The sequence below is a fragment of the Rana temporaria genome, chromosome 1 (assembly GCF_905171775.1).
Source record: "Rana temporaria chromosome 1, aRanTem1.1, whole genome shotgun sequence".
NCBI lineage: Eukaryota > Metazoa > Chordata > Amphibia > Anura > Ranidae > Rana > Rana temporaria.
Window position 1 is genome coordinate 338,827,741 of NC_053489.1, and position 27,558 is coordinate 338,855,298.

The 27,558-nt window shown below is 43.1% G+C and overlaps 1 protein-coding gene across 2 annotated transcripts in view; it reads left to right on the top strand.

The window, feature by feature from the left end:
- The first annotated feature begins 1,022 nt into the window (after positions 1 to 1,022).
- The window catches only part of ECPAS (Ecm29 proteasome adaptor and scaffold), a 144,728-nt gene continuing 118,192 nt past the window's right edge, over positions 1,023 to 27,558 (top strand). For both annotated transcript variants that reach the window (XM_040361433.1, XM_040361441.1), the window contains exons 1-6: positions 1,023 to 1,128; positions 6,639 to 6,769; positions 9,376 to 9,492; positions 12,179 to 12,297; positions 15,041 to 15,190; positions 16,060 to 16,228. In XM_040361433.1, the coding sequence (XP_040217367.1) occupies positions 1,068 to 1,128; positions 6,639 to 6,769; positions 9,376 to 9,492; positions 12,179 to 12,297; positions 15,041 to 15,190; positions 16,060 to 16,228 (747 nt within the window). In that variant the 5' untranslated portion in view covers positions 1,023 to 1,067. The remainder of the gene's footprint in view (positions 1,129 to 6,638; positions 6,770 to 9,375; positions 9,493 to 12,178; positions 12,298 to 15,040; positions 15,191 to 16,059; positions 16,229 to 27,558) is intronic.

Consider the following 27,558-nt stretch of genomic DNA (forward strand, 5'->3'; position numbering starts at 1 on the left):
TAGGCGCGCTTAGGCCGGCACATTTACGCTACGCCGCCGTAACTTAGGACGCAAGTGCTTTGTGAATACAGCACTTGCCTCTCTAACTTACGGCGGCGTAGCGTATATGCGATACACTACGCCTGCGTAACGTTAGGCTCTCCGATATGAATCTAGCTAATAGTGATTATTTTGAAGGGGGAGGGGTTAGTTATTTTCAATACCCACTCTCTCTCTCTCTATATATATATATATTCCAATACCCACTGTACCTATATTTATATATTCCAGTACCCACTGTATATAAGTAAACATTCCAATACCCACTGTATCTATATTTATATATTCCAGTACCCACTGTGTGTGTATATATATATTCCAAGGGGAACAATAATCTGCCCGTCTTGTAATATGGCCAAAAGACATGTGTGGTATGACTGGTATCAAAAGACCCCCAACTGCAAGTCTTAACAAGCAAGGACAGAGGGGAACCCTTCCAATGGAGAAACAAGTTCTCCTGACAACCAGAGATTTCCATTGCTTTGCAGGGATTTCCTCTTGCTTCCTGTTTGGCTATGGGACAGGAAGTGAAGGGAATTTCCCCCAATGGGACACAGATGGCAAATACAGTCATAACCCTCTTTCCTTATCCAAAATGAATTAAAAAAAATACGTTTTGCCTTTAGTTCTGCTTTGACAAACCAAACGGGAGCTAATAAAATAAATATATTATCAGAGTTGACTTCGACAGCTGCCTGACAAAAACCTGGGAGCATTCTGTAGATTGCATTTTTCCAATCTCATTGACTAAAAAGGCTTGAGTAGGCGGAGGGGCTGTACTGACAGGATGGACGGGCTCTTTCTAAATATATACTACTACCAAATACAAGAACACCGTGCTGTGCACATGTGCAGAGATGTAGGGGACAGCTCTATCTCATAGCCATGCAAATGGCTCATTGAATCAGCGCGCCTGCTCAGTACTATTAGAAGCCAGTCTGTGACTGAGGGAGAAGAAGAAAAAGAAAGCAGCACCCAGAACAGGCTCCGCCCACTGCCTCCGCCCTCTGCTCGCACTACCGGTGAACATGGCTGCTGCCGTGCCCTCATCTGCCGTCTCTGCTGCTGCCGCTGCCCAGGACGAGCTGAGTAAGTTAACCAAGAAGCTTGTATGGTCCGGGTCCTGCTGGGAGCGGGCAGCCATTGAAGGCTGTATGTCGGGTCACTGGAATATGTAGTATGTGCTGTGTCAGAGGCAGGAGAGGGAGAGAGCCCACCTCAGCCCCCGCTATGTACTGTGTTCTCACAGGAGCCCTACTGACACAGCCAGTGCTGGGCATGACTGAGGCTGCTGGGAAGACAGAGCCAAGGCCTGGGTGGTTACATGGCATTGCCAGGCCTCTCTGAACCACTTTGCACAGTCATAGGCTTGTGAAGTGAAAGCAAAAATCCCAGCTAGGCTCAGTGCACATTACACTGTTGTCACTGGGCCTTGTGTGTTAGATCTCTATGTAGATGTAGAGAGAGAGATCTATCTATCTATCCAGAGAGAGATCTATCTATCTATCTATCCAGAGAGAGATCTATCTATCTATCCAGAGAGAGATCTATCTATCTATCCAGAGAGAGATCTATCTATCTATCCAGAGAGAGATCTATCTATCTATCCAGAGAGAGATCTATCTATCTATCCAGAGAGAGATCTATCTATCTATCCAGAGAGAGATCTATCTATCTATCTATCCAGAGAGAGATCTATCTATCTATCTATCCAGAGAGAGATCTATCTATCTATCTATCTATCTATCTATCTATCTATCTATCCAGAGAGAGATCTATCTATCTATCCAGAGAGAGATCTATCTATCTATCCAGAGAGAGATCTATCTATCTATCTATCCAGAGAGAGATCTATCTATCTATCCAGAGAGAGATCTATCTATCTATCTATCTATCTATCCAGAGAGAGATCTATCTATCTATCTATCTATCTATCCAGAGAGAGATCTATCTATCTATCTATCCAGAGAGAGATCTATCTATCTATCCAGAGAGAGATCTATCTATCTATCCAGAGAGAGATCTATCTATCTATCCAGAGAGAGATCTATCTATCTATCTATCTATCTATCCAGAGAGAGATCTATCTATCTATCCAGAGAGAGATCTATCTATCTATCTATCCAGAGAGAGATCTATCTATCTATCCAGAGAGAGATCTATCTATCTATCCAGAGAGAGATCTATCTATCTATCCAGAGAGAGATCTATCTATCTATCCAGAGAGAGATCTATCTATCTATCCAGAGAGAGATCTATCTATCTATCCAGAGAGAGATCTATCTATCTATCCAGAGAGAGATCTATCTATCTATCCAGAGAGAGATCTATCTATCTATCCAGAGAGAGATCTATCTATCTATCCAGAGAGAGATCTATCTATCTATCCAGAGAGAGATCTATCTATCTATCCAGAGAGAGATCTATCTATCTATCCAGAGAGAGATCTATCTATCTATCCAGAGAGAGATCTATCTATCTATCCAGAGAGAGATCTATCTATCTATCTATCTATCTATCTATCTATCTATCTATTCAGAGAGAGATCTATCTATTCAGAGAGAGATCTATCTATCTATCTATTCAGAGAGAGATCTATCTATCTATCTATCTATCTATTCAGAGAGAGATCTATCTATCTATCTATCTATCTATTCAGAGAGAGATCTATCCAATTCAATTCAAATAAGCTTTATTGGCAGGACCAAATACATGTTAGCATTGCCAAAGCAGTTGAGTTTGTATAAGGAAAAGGAGGTGGGGGGGTAATATAAAGGGGAATGGACATAAGTCTGTGAAAGGGTTTTTAAGTCCTCAGTTTCTCATGTCCCTCTCAGTCTGTGACACGCTGTCACATATTGGGCAGCTATCTTCACCATTGGCTTCTCTTCTCCCAGTAGAAATTGCAGTTTCCTCTTCTCTTCTGTAGAATTGAAGTCCTCTTCTCTTCTTTAGAATTTAAGTCCGGGATGAGAGCGGAGAGTCTCTGGAAGTGAGTGTCCCTCACTGATGAGTACTTGGGGCAATGTAGCAGGAAGTGTCCCTCATCCTCCGTGACCCCCTGGTCACATTGCTGGCACAGTCTACTCTCCCTGGGCTTGTAGGTCTGTCTGTGGCGAGAGAGATCTATCTATCTACATCACTGACCTAACCAAGTCTCTAAATACCAACCTAATCGTTCTCTTCGTTCTTCTCAAGACCTCCTGGTCTCTAGCTCCCTTGTCGCCTCCTCCCATGCTCGTCTCCAGGACTTTTCCAGAGCCTCTCCAAGCCTATGGAACTCCTTACCCCAATCTGTCCATCTCTCTTCCTTCTCTATTAGATTTTAGAGGATCCCTGAAAACCTTCCTCTTCAGAGAAGCCTATCCTACCCACACCTAACTGTATTTAAATGTTGTGATCATCCCCCACATCTACTTCCCTTTGTTCCACTTGACCCTCCCTTCTAGATTGTAAGCTCTAACGAGTAGGGCCCTCTGATCCCTCCTGTATTGATTCGTATTGTGACTGTACTGTCTTCCCTGATGTTGTAAAGAGCTGCGCAAACTGTTGGCGCTTTATAAATCTTGTATAATAGATGGATCTTTTTCTAGATAGATATTATTATCTGTATCTCTGCTGTTGATGCTCTGACTGGAGACTTTCTGAACTCTGATTACATGGAGAATAACTCCACATGAGCTATGAAGATGTTGTAGCAGGTTCCTAAGTTTGTGTTTGAAAACAAATCCGTGTCATTTAGAATTCATGGCAATGGCTGTTTCCTATGTATTCACGCGTTTAAAGCAGAAATAAACCCAAGAGAAAATATTTACTCTATTGCAGCTTACTAATTCTTAGATGTGATGGCTGCATTCATTATTTTTCATTTTATTTTTGGCCTTCTTTCTTCTGTTTGATGGTGATCCAGCCAGAAAGTCTATTGGTTTTCAATAGAATAAGCTGAGCTGAGGATGTAGCAAAGGCAGGAATGATACAAACCATTTAAGTGACAGGGATGCTTACAATGATCCCAAGGGGGGGGGGGGGGGGGGGTCGGGGAACTGCTGTAGCTGATCATTAAGCTGAGTTTAAGCTATCTTCGCATGTGGCTTTCAACAGGGGTCCAGTGTGTCACCGTTTCAGCCCACATTTTCGACTGAATTTGGACCTGAAACAGACCAAAAGACACACAGAACCTCTGTGCAATTTGCAGCCACTCGCAGTAGTAGGGGCAAGCGGCAATCGCAGTAGTAGGGACGACTGCGACATTGATTCTCCACTTCCACAATGACCCCACAAGTATGATATATGGATAACTTACATTGGCTCAAGCAGGACCAATATAACTAATAAAACTCGTCTGCAATCCAGCTTTAAATGCTACTGTAAGGTTGCTGGTTCATCTAGACCCGGGTATTATCTGGATGTATGGAAAGTCCCCAATGCATTGGTAGTGAGAAAACATCCACATGTACACATGGTATGTCCACACACTAGCTTTATTTCTCCTGCATACATGTACATAATCAAATCATACAAGAAGGGGTGCCCCTGTCCCAGCCAATCATATGTAAGTAATTGGGTTATAGAAGTAATATTCGTCACAATTTATACACCGTGCATAAAATATAGCAATCTCCTTTCTATTGCAGCTTATCTAATGTTTTCATTCTTCGCCTAGAACATAATAACCAAACGGCAAGGTTGTTAGTTGTAACTTGTCCTAGAAGCTCTGGGTAAAAGGATACGTAAACATACAATCACTCATCACTAAGGGGGAACTCTAACAAGCCTTATAATGCATTATTAGTAGAGGGGAACTATAGCCTATTAATCATTGATATCTATGGGGGAACTCTAACCGCCTTTCAGCTACTAGTTCTGTCATTCAGTATATTAAAGTGTATGTTTCTTATGCACAAATTAGGAAAGGTTAGAACCTCTGTCAGATTTTCTGGTTGCAGAGATTAAAGCAGTTGCAACCCTAAAAAGGGGGGAAAAAAGCTTCTGTTCCTTTTAAGGCATAGTGCTTGTGCTGTGTAATTTGTCCCTTTCCATGCTGTAAATTACCTGGTTGATCCTGCTTGTTCCTGTATACCCATGTGTGGGCTGACCACAGTAATCATGGCTGCTGATCCATGATACTGTGGTCAGTTTACGTGCCTCCGTCATCCCGCTCTTTGCCCATCAGTTCCGAAGCCTGTGTATGAAACCCAATCTCTTCCCATCCTGAGGCTCTTCTCTGTGGCTTGAAAATAACATTTATAAGTAACTGCTATCCCCCTCTGTTTTATCATGATATAAAGTACTGTGTGTCCATTTAAAAAAAAAATTAATCCTAAATGCCTTTTTGCACAGATGTGCCAATGGCTCTTCGTGCTGTCAATCACAGCCTGTGAGAGAACTGTGGGCGGGGCTGAGCCATAATGTGCGTCAGTGAACATACAGAGCCTGGTTTGAGAGATCGAGCCCACCTGAGCACCCCTATAGCAAGCGGCTTGCTATGGGGGGCACTCAGATGGAGGAAGGATCCAGAAGCGCCGTTGGGGGGACCCCAGAAGAGAGGCATTGGACCTGCTCTGTACAAAATTATTGCACAGAGCAGATAAGTATGACATGTTTGTAATTAAAAAAAAAAAAAATACCTTTTTAGAGTCACTTGAAAAGAGCCTGTTATCCAGAAAAGAAGAATTTGTGGAAAGGATGTTTTAAATCTCTCATACACAACTTTCATTTTTCAACCGATGCACTCCATGTGAAGTGACACTTATCTCTGGTTAATATCTGTAGATGTTTAATGGGTGTGTTCAATAAAAGACACCAGCAATTGTTGCATGTAATCGGCTTAAAGTGATCTCCCCCCCCCCCCCTATAAAGATAACATACATGTTATACTTGCCTGCCCTGTGCAGCCCAGACCCCCCTCTTCTCGGGTCCCTCGTCGGCACTACTGGCCCCTACCTTCTGTCGAGTGCCCCCACAGCATGCAGCTTTCTATGGGGGCACCTGAGCTGAGCAGCAGGAGCCAATGGTGTCACTCCTGTGTCTCGTCCAATCAGGAGGGGGATTCCCAGACAGCCGAGGCACCCATGGACATCGCTGGATCTAGATGGTAAGTATTAGGGAGGTTGCTGCACTCAAAAGGCTTTTTATCTTCATGCATTAAGACAAAAAACTTTACCTTTACGGGACATTTTATTTGTTTCTTGTGACTTGGATGAGGATCAGATCACATTTTATTGCACCACACAAAACAAGTTAATTCCAATGGCTTCACATACTTTTTCTTGTCACTATATTATCTCATACACACTCCATGCCACAGGAAAAAAAAGGTTGCCATTTGTTTAAATAGAGAACGCTCTGACCTTTTCTTCCTGTATATTTGCACTGATTTACACATTTTCTCTGCTTAATTCTTAATTGGCCTGAAAGACCATTATAAAGGGCTGTAATTGTAACTGTCTGGCTTGGCAGAAATGCCACATTCATGCATCAGAGGGGCATCAACTGTTTTTTTAAGTGGAGATGATAGAATTTGGTAAAATGTGTACGTTTCTGTCGAACAACAAATGCGGTGCCTGATTTAACATTCAACTTCTTCTTTGTGTGAACAGATCAGCTTGAACGTGTGTTTTTACGCCTCGGCCATGCCGAAACCGATGAGCAGCTGCAAAGTATTATATCCAAATTCTTGCCCCCAGTTCTCCTCAAATTGTCAAGTGCACAGGAGGGAGTACGGAAGAAGGTAAGTCTTCATTAGATCTAAACAAAGTGATTATTTTTTCTTAAATGCCATCACGAAAAAACAGTCACACTGCAACTGGGCTTATAAAAGTATCTGATCAGTCAGTTTGATATTTTTACAAGCAAAAGTGTGCCCATTTTAATTAGAGGTAATAGGCCCAACAGTGGTTGGCGTTTCTGTGATTTCTACACCTGCAGGCAGCATTGCAAATGTAAGACACTTGTAAGAATAGTATCATTTTTGGAAGTAATTTTTTGTATTCCCCCCCCCCCCCCCCTTTTTTTTTTTTTTGCCAAGTTTAGGGGCCCATTCATACCATGTTGCTGCTATCATGCTCAATGGAGCTGATAAACTCTTTTTTTTTTGTGAGTTTGGGCATTTTTTTTAAACAGCCCTTAAACATTTTTCCAGAAGCGCATTTTTGAGGTCAGGCACTGATGTGGGCCTGGCTCGCAGTCCCCACTCTAATTCATCCCAAAGGTGTTCTATTAGGCCAGTGAAGTTCCTCCACCTCAAACTTGCTCATCTATGTCTTTATGCACCTTGCTTTGCGCAATGGTGCACAGTCATGTTGGAACATCCCCCTAAACTCTTCCCACAAAGCTGGGAGCATGAAATTGTCCAAGTTGTTCCAACGTGACTGTGCACCAGCAGTGATTTTTAAGTTGGTGTGCATGGAGCTTTAGTGGGAGAAATAATGCCCTATCGCTGGTTTTCAGTGGGAGGACTAATGCTCTTTCTCTGGTGTCATTGGGAGGAATAATTACTCTTTTGTTAGTGGGAAGAATATTACCCTAATGCTGTTGTCCCTGGGAGGAATTGTGCCCCATTGTTTTCAGTGAAAGAAATAGTGACCCACCATTGGTGTCAGTGGGATGAATTGTGCTTCATTGGTGTCAGAGAAAGCAATAGTGCCTAATCAGTGGTGTCCGTGGAATTGGGTACATTTTCACTATTGGTCTTCAGTGATCACTCACCTTTTTAAACTTGACCTCACTGAGTTACTTTAACTGACATTTGCGTGGTCGTGCGACACTGTACCCAAATAAAATTTGTCTTTTTTTTTCTCACAAATTGTTATCTTTTGGTGGTATTTGATCAACAATCTAACTTCTTTATCAATTTAGGCCAATATGTACTCTGCTACATATTTTTGTTAAAAAAAAGGCATATTTTGATTGGTTTGCGCAAAAGTTATAGCATCTACAAACTAGGCAATTTTTTTGTACTAGTTTTTTTTTAAACTTCTGGTGGGACTGCAATATTGCGGCAGACAAATTGGACACTAACTGACACTTTTGACACCTTTTGGGGACCAGTGACATTATTACAGTGATCAGTGCTAAACATATGCACTATCAACTGTACTAATGACACTGGCTGGGAAGGGGTTAACAGGGGCGAGCAATGGGTTAACTGTGTGCCTAACCTGTGCTTTCTCTGTGGGGTAGGGGAAGGTATTGATCCTGTGTTCCTGATTTGCAGGAACACAGGATCAGTATTTCGCTAGTGACAGAATGGCAATCTGCCTTGTTTACATCGCCGTTCTGCCTGTGTGCTGTACAAGCGGCGAGTGACGGCGGACATCGAGTCTGCGGTACCCGCCATCGGCTCTCACTGTGTGTGATCACAGTGGGAGTAAGTCATCGCCGGCGGCACGCGTGCATGCCCCAGACCTGGAAGTGTCAGAGTGGCCGCCCTGCCACAGTATATCTGTGGTGGGTGGACGGGAAGTGGTTTTCATCCAGCCTTATTTCTCTACTGACCCAATGATGGCACAGCTAGATCTGTACAGGTGCCATTGGGCAGGAAATTACTCAGCTGAGAAGTACCTAAGGTAAAAAGCCAGGTGATAGAATGCTTCACTTTAAGCTTTTGGCACCTGCTGTCACTCTGCATCCAGCACCTCTGGCTTTTATTGAGAAGGCCCTGCATGTAATCTAAAGATACAACAGGGGTGATCTGGAGGAGGAGGACATATCCACATCACAGAAAACATAATTAAGAGTTCTATTTTGCTATGCTAAGAAGGCCCTGGCCATTAACTGGCGGAATCCATCACCTCCATCTTTGCAAGGTTGGTTAAAACTTGTGAATAACGCCCTACCAATGTATAAACCGACATACACGGCTAGAGGATGTCCTAAAAAAATTTAAGAAGGTATGGGCGGGTTGGATTGAGAAGGTCTCGGGAGAAGTGGGGGTGTGATGGCTGTACATGGATAGGCTGGAACTGTGGATACATGTGGTGGAAGAATGAGAAGCCAGAAGGTGCCAAGGTGGAATACGATAAAAAACAGACACATGAAAACTGAGTAGAATATTTTTATATTTGGTTTTTGTTTTCCTTTTGTTATGTTGGTGGTTGTATAAAAATAGGTATTTTTTGCCTGATAGTGTGTTCATGACGTAACTCTGATTTGAGTTTGTTTTGGAATTCCTTTTGACTCAAAAGGTATATGAATGTGTACTTATACCAGATTAAAAAAAAAATGTAAATACACATCTCACAATGTCTTTATTATTGTTGCTTCTTAGCCATATACCTGTCTTTTTTGTAGTATGTGATACTAAGAAATGTTGATATCATCTGTTCAATCCGCTAGGTTATGGAATTACTCGTTCACTTGAACAAAAGAATAAAGAGTCGTCCGAAGATTCAGTTACCTGTGGAGACCCTTTTAGTGCAGTACCAAGACCCAGCTGCTGTTTCCTTTGTGACGGTATGAACGATACAAGGGCAAATCTTACATTGTAACTGTGATTAAATATCCAAAATGTGTAAAGTCCATCTATTGCCCTTCTCAACATTTACACCACTTAATATTACAGACCTCACATCAGATGAATCCTTACTGTAAAAAACACATCTCTTCTGTACAGTCCCATTTTTTGGGTTCCTTTTAACAGAACTACAAGTACATACATATGCCTGCTGATACTGCCAGAAAAAAAGTGAGCATCTGATTCAGCCCTGCCCATTTGATACCCCCTGCTTTACTATAGAACACCACATCCTCTGCATAACATGGGGGGTGCTTTGTAGTCCAGCAAGGGGAAAACTGGGCAGGGCTGAATCTGCTTAGGATTTTGATGCAGAGCAGCCAGAGTTGGTAGTTGGATTTCTGGCAGAAGCCACAATATTTTTCTATACGTGTTGCATTTCTATGGTAAATGTGTGTGTGTGTGTGTGTGTGTGTGTGTGTGTGTGTGTGTGTGAAAAAAAAAAATATATATATATATATATATACAGCACTGTGCAAAAGATACAGTACAGGCAGTTGTGAAAAAATGCTGTTAATAATGCTTCCAGGAAATAGAAGCGTTTCTTGGAGGACTAACCACATATCTTTTGTGAATGTAGGCTGCCTCAAATCCTTTTGTCTCAATGATGTTGAGATCAGGGCTCTGTGGGGACCAAACCATCACTTCCTGGACTCCTTGTTCTTCTTTACTTTGAAGATAGTTCTTTGGCTGACCAAATCTCTAATTCCATTTGAAGAAATGCAGCCCCAAACTTGAACCTCCACCATGCTTCACTGTTGCTTGCAGACACTCATTGAACTGCTCTCCAGACCTTCAGCGAACAAACTGCCTTCTGCTACAGTAAAATGTTTTAAATTTTGACTCGTCAGTCCAGAGCACTTGCCATTTTTCTGCACCCCAGTTCCTATGTTTTCATGCATAGTTGAGTTGCTTTAGTCTTGTTTCAGCATCGGAGATATGGCGTTTTGGCTGCAATTCTTCAATGATCACTTCTGGCCAGACTTATCATGACAGTAGATGGGTGTACCTGGGTCCCACTGGTTTCCACCAGTTCCGTGCTCATGGTTCTGCGTCTATGGTTCTGCAGCAGGACAATGACCCCAAGCAATACAGTCAATGTCATTAAGACCCCTTTCATACTGAAGCATTTTTACAGCGTTTTAGCGTTAAAAATAGCGCTATTAAAACACTCATAAAACGCTCTCCATGCATCTCAATGGACCCCTTCACACGGAGTCCTGCAAGCAGCATCTTTTGAGCAGCTTTTGGGCGCTGAAAAAAAAATAGCTCCAAAAACGCCCCTCTCCATTGGAATGAATTGAAAGGGCTGTAAAAACGCCTTACCCTTTCACACTTAGGCACTGCAAAAACGCCATATGCCGTTCGGGTCTTAGCGGTGCTTTACCAGCACATTGGCATTGCAGATAAGGCTTCGCTCGAAAAACGCCCCAGTGTGAAAGGGGCGTAAGAACTATTGTCGGTGTAAAGCAGAACAAAGGGTTGTGATGGTTTGGCCCTGATCTCAAACTTATCGAGGCTGTCTGGGATTACATGAAGGGACGGAAGGATTTGAGGCAGCCCACATCCACAGAAGATCTGTGGTTAGTTCTCCAAGATGATTGGGACACCCTACCTGCCCATTTCCTTCAAATACTGTGTGCAAGTGTACATGGAAGAATTGATGCTGGTTAGAAGCCAAAGGGTGGTCACACCAAATATTGATGTGATTTTAGATTTTTCTTCTGTTCGCTCACTTTGCATTTTGTAAATTGATAAAAATAAACAAAATGTATATATTTGAGAGCATCCTTGCGTCACAGCATTTCTTCACGCCTACCTATAACTTTTGCATAGTACTTGTATACTATATTTCAGGTATGTGTTTTTTTTCTATTGCAGAGTTAATGTGAGCCATGTGCATATTCCTTACCTGTGGGATCTTTGTGGAAGCTGGAAATCCCTGTAGTAGTTGTTGCTACTTCTGTGATCGCCACAGTCTTCCAGGTCCAATCCTAAGCAGTTGTCTTGTTGCAAAGTAACCACAGGAGGGTCATTTGCTTGGTTCAGCTGCCTCTCTCAGAGAACACTTTATATTATTCAAGGTGGTGTGATGATCGCTCAATCTCCAACTCATCCAATCGGAGAACGCTTGAGAAAAATGCAAGGTCTGAATGATGAGTGACTGACCTCCTGTGGTTAGTATGTAGCAGGACAGCCCCCCAGCACAGGACCTGGATAACCACTACAGTGATTTCCAGCTTCAATAAGGTTCCTTCGGGTATGGAATTTACATACTTAGTTGGTCCAAGGTGGACCAATGTAACTATGCAATACAAACCACACCTGGAATTCAGCTCTATTGCTTGGATTACGGCTGCTCTTGGTAATTTTAGTTTTCTATGTGTGGGTTGTGGTGTGTGTGTGTGTGTGTTTGTTTTTTTTTTTGGTAGGTTTGCAGGTGATTTCACCTGACAGACATGTGGAAATTGGATCCTTGTACATATTTTTATATATTGGCGCTCAACCTAATATCTGCATGGTTATTTTGCAGCTCTATACAAATAATATATCATGTATACAAGTTGTATTTTTTTAATTATACCTTTAGCTGCCTATTTTATATATAAAAAAATTTGCTTACAGAATTTTACAATAATCTATATAAAAATGGGATACCCTCGTCTGCCAATTGAAAAACAGCGTGAGCTGGCACCTAGTCTCCTGACAGCAATGGAAGGGCGACCTCAACCACAGCAAGATAGGTGAGCAGATTTTCTCTACTTGCTAGTATGACTGTCTCTGGCTTGAATTTGTGGTGTCTTTAACTTATTTTTTAGCTTCTATTTCTGTTCTAAGCTATAATGTTATAGTTAGGTAGCACTCTAATATGTTTTTGAATATTGCCCTCCATGAGGAGTTAAACTATTCACATTTTTTTTATTGTTATCTATTTTAAGATATAAAAGCAGAGTTTGGGAACAGTGTAGGAGGCAATATAGTAAATGGATGTGACCTGACACACACTATAATAAAACTAGAACACATGGCGGCCTCCATCCCTAAATTTGTTATATAGAAGAGAGGAGTTTGTGGGACTTTAAATGAGGGAGCACCATGTAAAAAGAAATACCATAAAAAGTAAATTACAGTACATGATTTATTTTTACAATCTTATATACATGTCAAATATTTTGTATTAAATAAATAGGTAGTCACAAGGCTTACTCTAGATATGCTGCTACATAGCATGCAATACAGAAATAAAATCATAGACATGGCAGATATATGTAATAAAATCGGTAAGTATGTGGAATATGAACAGGTGATTGTTGGCATCTGGGGGCACTCTACGCGTTTCCTGGCATTTCAGCCAATCATCAGGAGTGTTTTTAGGACAGTATACTGGAAATGAGAATAAACAGAAATAAATGATGCATGAAAAATGGGGAAGTACAGGGACTGTCCAACAGAATGGAAATAGTTGGGAAACTTACTATGCCACCACAAGACCCGGTCCGGTATCTGCCAAGGAAAGAAGGGGGGTCCGGGCAGGATGTCTCCCCCGGGGTTGAGACGGGGAACCCATGAGAACGAGGAACAGTGCCCGGAGTAAGACACGGTGGTCACAGCCTGATCCAAAATGTTATGTGTGCACGTAAAGTGCATAGTGTACCTAAAACAATGTATCAAAAATAAATAAGTAAATAAAAAATAATTGTAAAGAAGGGGTAAGGAAGTTTAGGAGGCAAGTTTAAAGTCTAAGTGCAGTAGAAAACAAAAAACAAAAATAAATAAAAAATCAGCACAATGGACATTACTTACAGCCATTACGATTTGTTTGAAGCCTCTCCTGTTAACTGAGATCCACCTCCATCATTCCCCCACCACACTTGTTATCGTAATCTTCTGGTGTAGTGCAGGCTTCCATGATTGGAGGAGCAAGGTGGAAAGGGTGAGCATAGTTGGGCACTCTTGATGGGGAGCCTGTATCGCACATTGCACTTGAAGGATTACAGCATCAATGGCTGAGAATTTTAGCTAACGGGACAATGTACACATCATACTGACTTTAAGACCCCTTTCACGCTGAGGCATTTTTCAGGAGCTTTTGGGCTAAAAATAGCGCCTGAAAAACGGCTTCCCTACAGTCTGTGTGAAAGCCCAAGTGCTTTCACACTGAGGCGATGCTCTGGCAGGATGTTAAAAAAAACTCCTGCAAGCAGCATCTTTGGAGCGGTGAAAGAGCGGTGTGTACAGTGCTCCTTCACCCCTCCTGCCCATTGAAATAAGTGGGCAACATAGGTAAAGCGCCACTGCAGCGGTGCTTTGCGGGTGGTTTTAACCCTTTTTCGGCCGCTAGCGGGGGGTTAAAAGCGCCCTGCTAGTGGCTGAATACCTCTGCAAAAGTCAGTAAATCGCCTCTAAAAATATTGGCGCTTTACTGCCGACGCCGCCTCTGCCCAAGTGTGAAAGGGGTCTAAGTAGTAGTGTCCCTTGTGCTGATTTTTGTGGTTTAGACTGCACTTAGGCTTTAGTGTGTTACTGCAAAATAAAAAAACAAAAACTTATGCAGTACATGTCTGCAAGACATGCACATTTCCCTATGTTTTATCCTTGTAAAGTCCCTGCAAGTACAGAAATACACCCGTTGATCTGCTTCTGATTCCTGTTGTGAACTGACATTGCATAGTGTTTTTATGACTGACTGGTGCAGATGCAAGAAATATCTTTTGCTAAAGGTATGCTAAATGTTTGGCAAGCAATTTGTAAAGTTAAGAAGTCCAAAAGTTTTTATAATCCAGTCCCAAAGCAAGTTCTGCTTGAATGAATGACTTGTATAGCGCTACACATGCAAACTGAATCGCCTCTAGGCGCTTTTTACAGCCAGTGTCTTCCTGGCTGGTGGGGTCATTTACCCCGTAGGATCTTGACACTCTTGGAACACACAGTCGTATTTTTTTTATATATATATATATATATATATATATATCTCCAATTTGGACAAGATCCTATTAACCTACCAGCATGTCTTTGAAGTGTGGGAGGAAACCGGAGGAAACCCACACGGGCACAGAGAGAACATGCAAACTCCAGGCAGATGGTGCCGTGGTCGGGATTTGAACCAGCGACCCCTTTGCTGCTAGGTGAAAGTGCTAACCACTACACCACTGTGCTTGATGCATATAAAAATCACATGTTCTGTGTCAGATACAAGTATCGGATGGTTGTAGGGCAGGTAATATTTAAATGACAAGCCATGTGTGAGGGGGATGCTGACACCTAACATTTTTTTTTTACTTAATACAAGGAATGCATTAAGGTAAAAAATGTTTAGGCTTTACAACCACTTTAAAGTTTTTAGCTGCAGTTACTTATATTATATCTCCATTATTTACTTTCAAGCGTTTTTTTTTTTTTTTTTTTAAACCTACAAAGGGCTGTAGTTTATGGTCTTTCACTAATTGTATTTGTGAATTTTCAACATGGTCTTTTTTTTTTCCACAGCTTAATGCATCTTCTGATACCAACCCTATTTCATATTAAATATTCCAAGGAAGCCAACAAGTCCACAACAGTTTTTAACCTTGCTGAAAAACCAAAGACTGTGCAACTACTTCTGGATTTCATGTTGGATGTTCTTCTGATGCCTTATGGGTAATTATCAATTTAATTTGTTCAGTCTATCTTGCTACATACTGAGGGCCAGATTCATGAAGACTTACGACGGGCGTATCAGTAGATACGTAGTCTTAAGTCCGAATCCCCGCCGTTGTATATTTAAGCGTATTCTCAAACTGAGATACGCTTAAATGTTGCTAAGATACGACCGGCGTAAGTCTCCTACGCCGTCGTATCTTGGCTGCATATTTACGCTGGCCGATATGGGGCGTGTACACTGATTTACGCCTAGAATAGGTAAATCGGCTAGATACGCCTATTCACGAACGTATACCCGGCCGTCGCCGTAAAGATACGCCGTTTACGTAAGGTGTTTTCAGGCGTAAAGATAAACCACCGAAAAGATGGCGCAGCCAATGTTAAGTATGGACGTCGTTTGCGTAAGTCGTCCATGAATGGGGCTGGGCGTAAGTTACGTTCACGGCGAAACCAATGAGTCTTTGCAGCGTAATTTGGAGCATGCGCACTGGGATACGTCCACGGACGGCGCATGCGCCGTTCGTTAGAAACGTCAAATACGTTTGGTCACGAGTATTTAGCATAGAAGTCGCCCCCAACCAGCCTATTTTGAATTAGGCGGGCTTACGCCGGCCCAGTTACACTACGCCGCCGTAAGTTAGAGCGCAACTTTTGTGAATACAGGACCTGCCGCTCTAACTTACGGCTGCGTAGTGTATCTGAGATATGCTACGCCCGCCTATAGATAGGCACATCTCTGTGAATCTAGCCCTGAATGTTTCCAGCAAACGTGGCACAATTGTGATTGCCAGCTGGAGCAGTGTTGCATGTGTAATTTTGTACATCCTTTTTTGATCTTGCAATAAATGCTGCGTTACATTTTTCAGGTTTATCTTGAATGAACCCCAGAATCGCCAAAGTGCATCACCTGGACAGGGATCGTCATCAGGAGGGACAAGTGGAGTAGGCATTCCCCAACCACCTCCTGGCATGAGTTTTTATGCAGCCAAGAGGGTTGTTAGTGACAATCCATGGACAGCAGAACAGCTAGAACAGGTAATCGAGTATCTTTTTTTGTCTGGATTTGCTTTAATGAATAACAGTTCTGCTATAACCAGGGAATAGCAGGTTTGTAAATATAACATACCATTTAATTTTTTTTCCCTTCTATCACTGTTTTTTTTAAAAGCTGTAATGGGATCATCTGGGATCTTGTCTGTTCACATTTCTCTGTGGATGCTGATGAAATCCGCTGTATAAACTTAAAGAGAAAAGTTTTTTTTAGACTCCACCAAAGGGGAAATTTAATATTAAAAAAAATAAATGAAATGTATTGCATGCCAACTAGAGATGTGCATGACAAAAATTTTATTTTAGTTTCGGATTAATTTTATTATGGTCATTTTTTTTTTTAATTATGTTGTGTTAGAATGAATCGTTTTTGGATTCGTTTTGTATATTCATATTAGGCTAGTCCAAACCACAGAGAGAAGTGGAATGAGCCGATTGTATATCTGAAAAACAAATGGAACAAAATTAATTTCGGATTCTTTTATGCTCATTCATTACCAAGCGAAATGGCATGAGCTAATTGGATGATATCCAAAATAACAAATGGAATTTAAAATAATTTTGTATTCATTCGTTATGATTCATATATTCTAATGGATCCACCACCATCCAGATTAAACAAAATAAGTAGGAAATTAGAATTCTCATCTTATTTCACTTTTATACGGTACCTTTAATTTATTACAGTATGTTTCCATTTCATATGTAGTGCATTTTTTTTATAATAATGATTGTTTTTATTTTGCATTAAAAAAAAAAAAATGTATCCAAAAGAATGAATGGAACTACATTTTTTAATTTTCAGAGTCATTTTGTTATGCAATTACGTTATTTCAGATGCTTCAAACATTAACAGAAGGCCCAAACTATTGCACCATGTCATCCAAATGGAACAAATGAATTCAAGTGAATTTCGTGGTTTCAATATAATGTTTTTTGGGTTTGTTGAAATGTTACTACTGTGATTTGGAAATTCGTATACATCAGAATCTTTGAGTGACAAAACTTTTGTCCGAATTTCGTAACTAAACAAATCGCACATTTCTAATGTCAACTTTCAGGCCTGTAAAACGTAATTTTTATTTACCACATTTAGGTAAGTCCAGGTATAAACAGTAAGGTTGGTATACACTGCGCTGCCTAAATAAATAGCTGCTAACACGGCTGATTTTGAATAAAAAAGCAAAAAGAGAAATAAAGTGTAGCGCTTAGACCAAGTACATTGTGACAATATACCAGGATGAGATAACCATGTGCTAAAAGGTAATATGAAATGCAATGGCAACTTAACAAAAAGTGTCCATATACTTAATAAAACCAAAAGGTCACACAATCAGCATTGGTGATCATATACAATAGTATATTCCAAAGCCTTGTTTGACTTCTGGCGACATATGTCCCCACAAGTCCACCTTTTCCGGTAAGCTGCCATTCACACTGGTGGAGGTGTCTCTTCACTTTAAGGAAGACAGCAATATCTTCTGCATTGATCCATATATATATATATATATATATATATATATAGATCAATGCAGAAGATATTGCTGTCTTCCTTAAAGTGAAGAGACACCTCCACCAGTGTGAATGGCAGCTTACCGGAAAAGGTGGACTTGTGGGGACATATGTCGCCAGAAGTCAAACAAGGCTTTGGAATATACTATTGTATATGATCACCAATGCTGATTGTGTGACCTTTTGGTTTTATTAAGTATATGGACACTTTTTGTTAAAGCGGATGTGCCATGGGAACAAAATATTAAAAGACAGCAGCTACAAATACTGCAGCTGCTGACTTTTAATATTAGGACACTTACCTGTCCTGGAGTCCAGCGCCGATCGCAGCAGAGCACGAGCGATCGCTCGTCACTCTGCTGCTCCCCCCGCCATCCACGCTGAGGGAACCAGGAAGTGAAGCGCTGCGGCTTCACTGCCCGGTTCCCTACGGCGCATGCGCGAGTCGCGCTGCGCCCGCCGATTGGCTCACACGCTGTGTGCTGGGAGCCGAGTGTTCCCAGCACACAACGGGCGACAGACGGGATGTGACGGAATGCCCGTCTTTCGCCCGTAGCGTGTGGCCGGAAGTGGGTGCAAATACCTGTCTTTAGACAGGTGTCTGCACCCCCCTCCCCCCTGAAAGGTGTCAAATGTGACACCGGAGGGGGGGAGGGTTCCGATCAGCGGGACTCCACTTTAGGGTGGAGGACCGCTTTAAGTTGCCATTGCATTTCATATTACCTTTTAGCACATGGTTATCTCATCCTGGTATATTGTCACAATGTACTTGGTCTAAGCGCTACACTTTATTTCTCTTTTTGCCAGGTATAAACAGTAATTACATTTACTCAGCATCCAGGTATTGGTGAGCTGTGCACCTCAGACTTCCAATACCCTCTCCATATAATTGGGCTCTTCCAAACTGTCTTTAAGTGAAACCTGTTGCTTATTGTAATAAAAAATATTTTTTTATGACTTCCTCAGTCCTAACAGCAGCAATACCCTCATTCAGCATCCACAGTAGAGGGAGGGGAGGGTAACAAACCCCGGGACTTTTAAATGGTGTCAATAAATAGAAAAAATATAATAAATAGAAAAATATAATTTATTTGATTAATCACATACATAAAAAGTGTAAGTAAACACAACCACACAATGAACAGATGTGCGTAGCTTCAGAGAGAGCCACATTCATGGCTTGTACATGGAATGCCCATTGCCCAACATGTTTCGCCCCGAGCGGGGCTTCACCAGGAGCTTAATACAAGGCATGCTATAACGAGAAAATAGTCATGTATGGGTAAATCAATAAAACATCGAGACAGTAAATGAATGACATGCTCAATGTATAGTCAACAGTACTTAAAACAAGTATAGTATAAATAGACGTTTTTTATCAAAAAATACAGAGAGAGAAAATAATAATCACAATGAATCTAAAATGCAAAATACATTAGTACATGAAAAAGCATTATATAATCAATACTGGACAGAGACACTCACCCAGGAAGCAGCGGATCCACAATACACAGTAAGAAAAATACTGAAGTGCAATGAAGGGTAATAAAAGGAATATGAGAAACCTAGATTCCCATACATATGCCTCACAAAGGATGCCTCCAGGGATTAATCGATCCCACAATGAACAGGATGGCTGCAGTAAATAAAGCAAAAAGTATATATGTGTAAATGCACAATAATGCTAAAACAGCAAAACATGGGGTAGAGAAATTGATTTCTATGCCAAAATGACAATTTTTAAATAGAGAGCTACAATACCTGAAAAGGTGTAACTTAAGGCCCCGTACACACGACAGAGTTTCTCGGCAGAATTCACCGAGAAACTCGGTCAAAACCCGGATTCTGCCGAGAAACTCTGTCGTCTGTACAGTTTTGGCTCGATGGAGCCGCCGAGGAGCTCGACGAGAAAATAGAGAACATGTTCTCTATTTTCTCGTTGTTCTATGGGAGAAGGCGGCCCGCCGAGCTCCTCGGCGGCTTCATCCCAGAACGCGACGTGCTTGGCACGTCGAGTTCCTCGGCCGTGTGTACGGGGCCTCAGAGGTAGAGTCAAAAATAGAACTGACTGCAAAGAAAGGAGATCCTCGAGGCTTATTAGTCTCCATGGTCTCCTCAGGCAGATAAAGCAATCGGAACCGTCCAGCCTGACTCACTGTTTGAAAACAAACAAACAGTGAGAGTCAGAAAGCTGCACAGGGGGATCAATTACATGCATATCCAAAGTCAAGGCTAAACAAGCCAGAGTATTGTAAAGCAATCCCACAGTCTGAGAAAAACCTCAGAGCAGGGGAATAAAGGTTTGAAAGAAAATAAACACATACCTGAAATAGTGGGGTAATGATAACACAGCTGCAACCGCAGCAATAGATAGTTTCTGGGCCTGGAGAGCCCTGTCAGTGGTGTCAGCCGCAGCTGAGCTTTATATACCCCCCATAAAGAGGGCTGGCGTTTGACATCGCCGCCGGGGACGGGCTAAAAGATGTCAGGTGACATCCTGCAGCCACTCATCCGAGAGGAGGCGTGCAGATGCAAACGACACAACCGCCGCCCGCCCCAAAGGGGCGCGCCCAGCGGTGTCATATGCGTCCGCGCCCACCAAGGCGGAGAGTGGCGCGGATGGTGCGGGCGCCATCTTGGAAGCTGGAAGGATTGCCAGCACAGAATGCTGGCGTCCTCAGCTGCAAACGCCCCACCTTTATTAAGATGGAAAGAAAGGGGAAAAAACGGAACAGAGAGGGAAGCAGGGATGGCACTAAGACATAAGGAAGGGGATCACTCGGAAGGGAAATTGTGACCATTACTCCCTATTGCCGAGTGCGCCCCTAGTGCCCGTACAGCCAAATACATTGTGGGAAAGATCAGGGAGGCAATCGGGTAGATGAGAGGCATAGCAAAATAGAAAAATTAATTTGAAAAAATGGACAGAATGGGGATGATTTTATGCATTTTGAATCCAAAAATAGGAAATTGATGATAATAATCAAAATAATTAAATTTAAACTGCTGCATAGATTTGGACCCGATGTCCGCAGGATTAGTGAAGATGTCCAGCAAGTGATCTAACATTGAGATATAGCAAATGACTAGTTGCAGAAATACACACTGCAGAACAAATATGAATGCAAATATGAACAAACTGTGAAGAGAAAATGAAGAGAGAATAAAAAAATATAAAATAGAATAAAATAAAATGAAACGGAAAAATGTGAAGAAAATACTGGTACATGAAAGAAGAAACCAGGGAAGAGGGGCATCTGTGAGGGGTGTTCTTAGAGGAATGATTTAAAGCTGAATCCATCATTTAACCCTGGCGTTTTTAGGGCTGATAGGTGATGGATCCATTTAGCCTCCTTCTGCAGGAGGCTAGAAACACACGTAATGCTACTCTGGGCGTAATTGAAAGTCCCAGCAATACCATCACGTCAGCGTCTTCACAAATATCACTGGTTTTGCAACCAGCTGCTTTAGGCCAAGGCCCCTCGCAATCGGATTTTCGTTCAGGCCAAACATTCTCCCAGCCAGTAGGAGACATCAAGAAAGGCACCCATCCAAATTCATTGAACCCTCCACTCCTGAAAGCAGTTTCCAAGTAGTCAATCTGTCATCTACTCCGCTTTCAGCAGACCAGATTGCGGTTCTGAAACTGGGACTGTCCTTCTGCGCGACGCAACATGTCGATACCTTTTGAATTGATTAAAGATATTAATCTTTTTTCCAGGAAACTTATGCTTAAGATCATGTTTGACAAACCCAAACCTGCCATCAATTCCACTAACTTTGACAATCCCATGTGGGATAAAATGACCATTGATGACATAAGGGCGGTGGAGGAGCTCATGGAGCTCTGGGAGGAGGGTCACATAGATGACATCGACCTGTCTGAGGCACGCCTCATTGAAGGGGCCTCCGGCCCCTCCCCGAGCCCATGAGCTGAACCCACCCCCTAGTGTGTCCAAAGCAAAAAACTACAAACCAAAATCTCGAATGTTTCCTACCTTACAAGGAAACCCCAGCATTTGGGCTTTCACCAAACAGGTTACTCAAGCAATTTCCCAAACCAAATGGCCAACCCCCTCTCAAGCTAATTTAACCCCAGGGCAAAAGTCAGCTCTTTTTGAGTTACAACGGAATTCCAGCATTGTCATAAAACCCTTTGATAAGGGTGGCAACCTGGTGGTGATGGACATCTCCTACTATGAATCTATGGTATGGGCTATACTGAACAATGTTGAATGGTACCGCAAAGTATCACCCAGCCATCTTAAGTTAACCACCACTCTGTATCAGAAACTCATTGGCTCTGCATACTATAGAGGGGTAATTACCAAACAAACATGGGAGTACCTAAATGTCTCTGCTCCCCGTACTCCAACACTCTATGCCTTGCCCAAGATTCATAAGGATGTCCATCACCCACCGGGCCGCCCAATTGTGTCCGGCAATGGTTGCCTCACCGAGCAGGCCAGTGCCCTGATTGATGATTTTTTAAGACCTCATGTGGAGGGATTGGTGTCATATCTCAAAGACACTGGGGACCTTCTCAAAACTCTTGATGGTCTGTACATTCCCCCGGGCTCGTGGCTCGTCTCTTTGGATGTTGAGGCCCTCTACAACTCCATCCCCCATACCCTGGGGGTGGATGTTGTGGAGGGCTTCATATCTGAGAGTAGTGAGGCCTCACCCACCTACAACCGGTTCATTCTTGACTTGCTTACTTTTGTTCTAACAAACAATATTTTTTTGTTTTGGTGGCTCCCACTTCCTCCAGGTACAGGGTGTTGCAATGGGGACCAAATGTGCCCCCTCCTATGCAAACCTGTACCTGGGGGGGGGGGGGGGGGTGGGAGCGTGACCTTTTTCATCATGACTCGACCCAGATGTATCTTGAGCAGATACCGCTCTGGAGACGATTCATTGATGACATCTTTTTTGTCTGGTGAGGACCTGGATGCTTTTATTTCCAGTCTTACAGATAACCGGTACAATCTTAAATTTACCTTCTCCAGCAGTCAGACAAGTCTGACTTTTTTGGACATCGAAATACAAATTTCTAGTGATGGCACGATTGGCACCACCTTGTTTCGCAAGCCATCGGCTGGTAATTCCTTACTACACGCCTCCAGCTCCCACCCCGAACCCCTTAAAGCCAGTATTCCCTACGGGCAATATCTTAGGCTTCGGAGAAACTGCAGCTCCGAACTCGATTTCAAACAACAATCTCAAGCATTACGCAGACGATTCTTGGAACGGGGCTACAGTCAAAAGTGCCTTAAGGCCTTTGCGAGAGCCAAATCACAAAACAGAAGTTTGCTTCTGCATGACCCCAAACCAAAAAAACTGAACCTGGGTACAAGACTAACACGATTCTCCGGTCACGAAAAACAAATACGTGGCATCCTAGAGAAACATTGGTCTCTACTGACAGGTGATGAGGCGGTAGCAAATCTTACCAGCCACCCACAGATCATATTTAAGCGATCAAGCTTGTTACGCGACCGGTTGGTTCACAGCCATCATTCCCCTCGGAGGGACACTCCGCGGGGCTCGATGGGCACCAAACCTTGCCACAAATGTCCCTATTGCAGGTATTATTATTATTATACAGGATTTATATTATACAGGATTTATATAGCGCCAACAGTTTGCGCAGCGCTTTACATCAGGGAAGACAGTACAGTCACAATACAATCAATACAGGAGGGATCAGAGGGCCCTGCTCGTTAGAGCTTACAATCTAGAAGGGAGGGTCAAGTGGAACAAAGGGTAGTTAGCTGTGGGGGGTGATCAGATGGACTCAAATGAAAATACAGTTATGTGTGGGAAGGGTAGGCTTCTCTGAAGAGAAGTGTTTTCAGGGATCCTCTAAAAGCTGATAGAGAAGGAGATAGATGGATAGATTGGGGTAAGGAGTTCCATAGGCATGGAGAGGCTCTAGAAAAGTCCTGGAGACGAGCATGGGAGCAGGTGATGAGAGAGCTAGAGAGTAGGAGGTCTTGAGAAGAACGAAGAGAACGTACAGGTTGGTATTTTAGAAACTAGGTCAGTGATGTAGCTGGGGGCAGAGTTGTGGATGGCTTTGTAGGTAATTGTTAGTATTTTGAATTTAATTATATTATAGTATAGTATATTTACTCATGAGCAACTATTTCACTTCCTGATGGTCGTTTTATTTAAACCCAACTTTGCTGCCAATTGTCAATCAATTGGGATTGTATACATCATGGTATGTACCTGCAATGCCTTCTACGTAGGCAAGACAAAAAAAAAAAATTTTTTCATCGAATTAGAGATCATGTATCCCTCACTCTGAAGAAAAAGATGGAGACCCCGATCAGCCGTCATATGGGCCTATTTCACCAGTTCGATAGTTCACAAATGCGTTTCTTTACCTTGCAACACATCCCAGGAGATCGGGGGGGGGGGGGGGGGTGATTATGACAAGCTCCTCCTGCAGAAGGAGGCTAAATGGATCCATCTCCTATCGGCCCTAAAAACGCCAGGGTTAAATGATGGATTCAGCTTTAAATCATTCCTCTAAGAACACCCCTCACAGATGCCCCTCTTCCCTGGTTTCTTCTTTCATGTACCAGTATTTTCTTCACATTATTCCATTTCATTTTATTTTATATTTTTTTATTTTCTATTCATTTTCTCTTCACAGTTTGTTCATATTTGCATTCATATTTGTTCTGCAGTGTGTATTTCTGTAACTAGTCATTTGCTATATCTCAATGTTAGATCACTTGCTGGACATCTTCACTAATCCTGCGGACATCGGGTCCAAATCTATGCAGCAGTTTAAATTTAATTATTTTGATTATTATTATTATTATCAATTTCCTATTTTTGGATTCAAAATGCATAAAATCATCCCCATTCTGTTTATAGCTTATGGCCATTTTTTCAAATTAATTTTTCTATTTTGCTATGCCTCTCATCTACCTGATTGCCTCCCTGATCTTTCCCACAATGTATTTGGCTGTACGGGCACTAGGGGCGCACTCGGCAATAGGGAGTAATGGTCACAATTTCCCTGCCGAGTGATCCCCTTCCTTATGTCTTAGTGCCATCCCTGCTTCCCTCTCGGTTCCGTTTTTTCCCCTTTCTTTCCTTCCATCTTAACAAAGGAGGGGCGTTTGCAGCGGAGGACGCCAGCATTCTGTGCTGGCAATCCTTCCAGCTTCCAAGATGGCGCCCGCACCATCCGCGCCACTCTCTCCGCCTTGGTGGGCGCGGACGCATATGACACACCGCTGGGCACGCCCCCTTGGGGCGGGCGGCGGTTGTGTCGTTTGCATCTGCACGCCTCCTCTCGGATGAGTGGCTGCAGGATGTCACCTGACATCATCTTTTAGCCCGCCCCCGGCGGCGATGTCAAACGCCAGCCCTCTTTATGGGGGGTATATAAAGCTCAGCTGCGGCTGACGCCATTGACAGGGCTCTCCAGGCCCAGAAACTATCTATTGCTGCGGTTGCAGCTGTGTTATCATTACCCCACTATTTCAGGTATGTGTTTATTTTCTTTCAAACCTTTATTCCCCTGCTCTGAGGTTTTTCTCAGACTGTGGGATTGCTTTACAATACTCTGGCTTGTTTAGCCTTCACTTTGGATATGCATGTAATTGATCCCCCTGTGCAGCTTTCTGACTCTCACTGTTTGTTTGTTTTCAAACAGTGAGTCAGGCTGGACGGTTCTGATTGCTTTATCTGCCTGAGGAGACCATGGAGACTAATAAGCCTTGAGGATCTCCTTTCTTTGCAGTCAGTTCTATTTTTGACTCTACCTCTTAAGTTACACCTTTTCAGGTATTGTAGCTCTCTATTTAAAAATTGTCATTTTGGCATAGAAATCAATTATTTCTCTACCCCATGTTTTGCTGTTTTAGCATTATTGTGTATTTACACATATATATATACTTTTTGCTTTATTTACTGCAGCCATCCTGTTCATTGTGGGATCGCTCGGGACGAAACATGTTGGGCAATGGGCATTCCATGTACAAGCCATGAATGTGGCTCTCTCTGAAGCTACGCACATCTGTTCATTGTGTGGTTGTGTTTACTTCCACTTTTTATGTATGCGATTAATCAAATAAATTATATTTTTCTATTTATTATATTTTTTCTATTTATTGACACCATTTAAAAGTCCCGGGGTTTGTTACCCTCCCCTCCCTTAAAATTTCTTCTGTCAATATGGGATGTGGTGTCTTGACATTGATCTCCTATGCCTCACGTATTCCATCCACAGTAGGGGTCGACCGATATGGGTTTTTCTCTGGCCGATATTTAGAATTTGGGGCGGCCGATGGCCGATATATGATGCCGATTTTTGCGGCCGATATTTTAGGCCGATTTTTTTTTTTTTTTTTTTTTTGTCAGGTGGTGCTAATTGGCACTGGCAGGTTGCACTGGTAGGAACCAATTGGCAATAGCAGATGGCACTGATTGGCAGGTGGCACTGGCACGTGGCACTGGCAGGTGGCACTAATTGGCTTGTGGCACTGGATGGCATTGGCAGGTGAAACTGGTTGGTACTGGCAGGTGGCACTAATTGGCAATAGTTAGCACTGGCAGATGACTGGTTGGCACTGGCAGGTGGCACTAATTGGCACTGGCAGGTTGCACTGGTAGGAACCAATTGGCAATAGCAGATGGCACTGATTGGCAGGTGGCACTGGCACGTGGCACTGGCAGGTGGCACTAATTGGCTTGTGGCACTGGATGGCATTGGCAGGTGAAACTGGTTGGTACTGGCAGGTGGCACTAATTGGCAATAGTTAGCACTGGCAGATGACTGGTTGGCACTGGCAGGTGGCACTAATTGGCAGGTGGCACTGGATGGCAATATTTGGCACTGGCAGGTGGCACTGGATGGCAATATTTGGCACTGGCAGGTGGCACTGGATGGCACTAGTTGGCACTGGCAGATGGCACTAGTTGGCACTGGATGGCATTGGCAGGTGGCACTGGATGGCATTGGCAGGTGGCACTGGATGGCATTGGCAGGTGGCACTGGATGGCATTGGCAGGTGGCACTGGATGGCATTGGCAGGTGGCACTGGATGGTATTGGCAGGTGGCACTGGATGGCATTGGCAGGTGGCACTGGAACTGGATGGTATTGGCAGGTGACACTGGATGGCATTGGCAGGTGGCACTAGTTGGCATGGCATTGGCAGATGGCACTGGCTGGTTGGCATTAGCAGATGGCACTGGCAGGTTTCACAGCACATAATGTAGCTGATAATGTGTGAAACTCTCTCTATACAGTTTCACATGGTGCTGCAGAGAGCAGAGAGAGGAGCTCAGATTCATTGTGATGTTGAAGGTGGGCGGGACCCGGGTTGGGGCGGGACTCAGCTGTCCAACACCAGCCAATGGGATGAGATCATTGGCTGGATAGCTGTCCCGCCCACCCCGGGTCCCGCCCACCTTCAACATCACGATGAATCTGAGCTCCTCTCTCTGCAGCACCATGTGAAACTGTATGGAGAGAGAGTTTCACACATTATCAGCTACATTATGTGCTGTGAGAGGAGAGAGAGGAGCTCAGATTCATCGTGATGTTGGAGGTGGGCGAGACCCGGGGTGGGCAGCTGTCCAGCCAATGATCTCATCCCATTGGCTAGTGTTGGACAGCTGAGTCCCGCCCACCCCGGGTCCCGCCCACCCCGACATCAGTCCGACAGCTCCATTCTCTATCTCAGTGTTTCACACATGCGGCACTGCTCTGCAGACAGTGTGGAGAAGGGAGGGGGAACCCCATGTTCCTCCTTCCTTCTCCACACTCTGCTGATG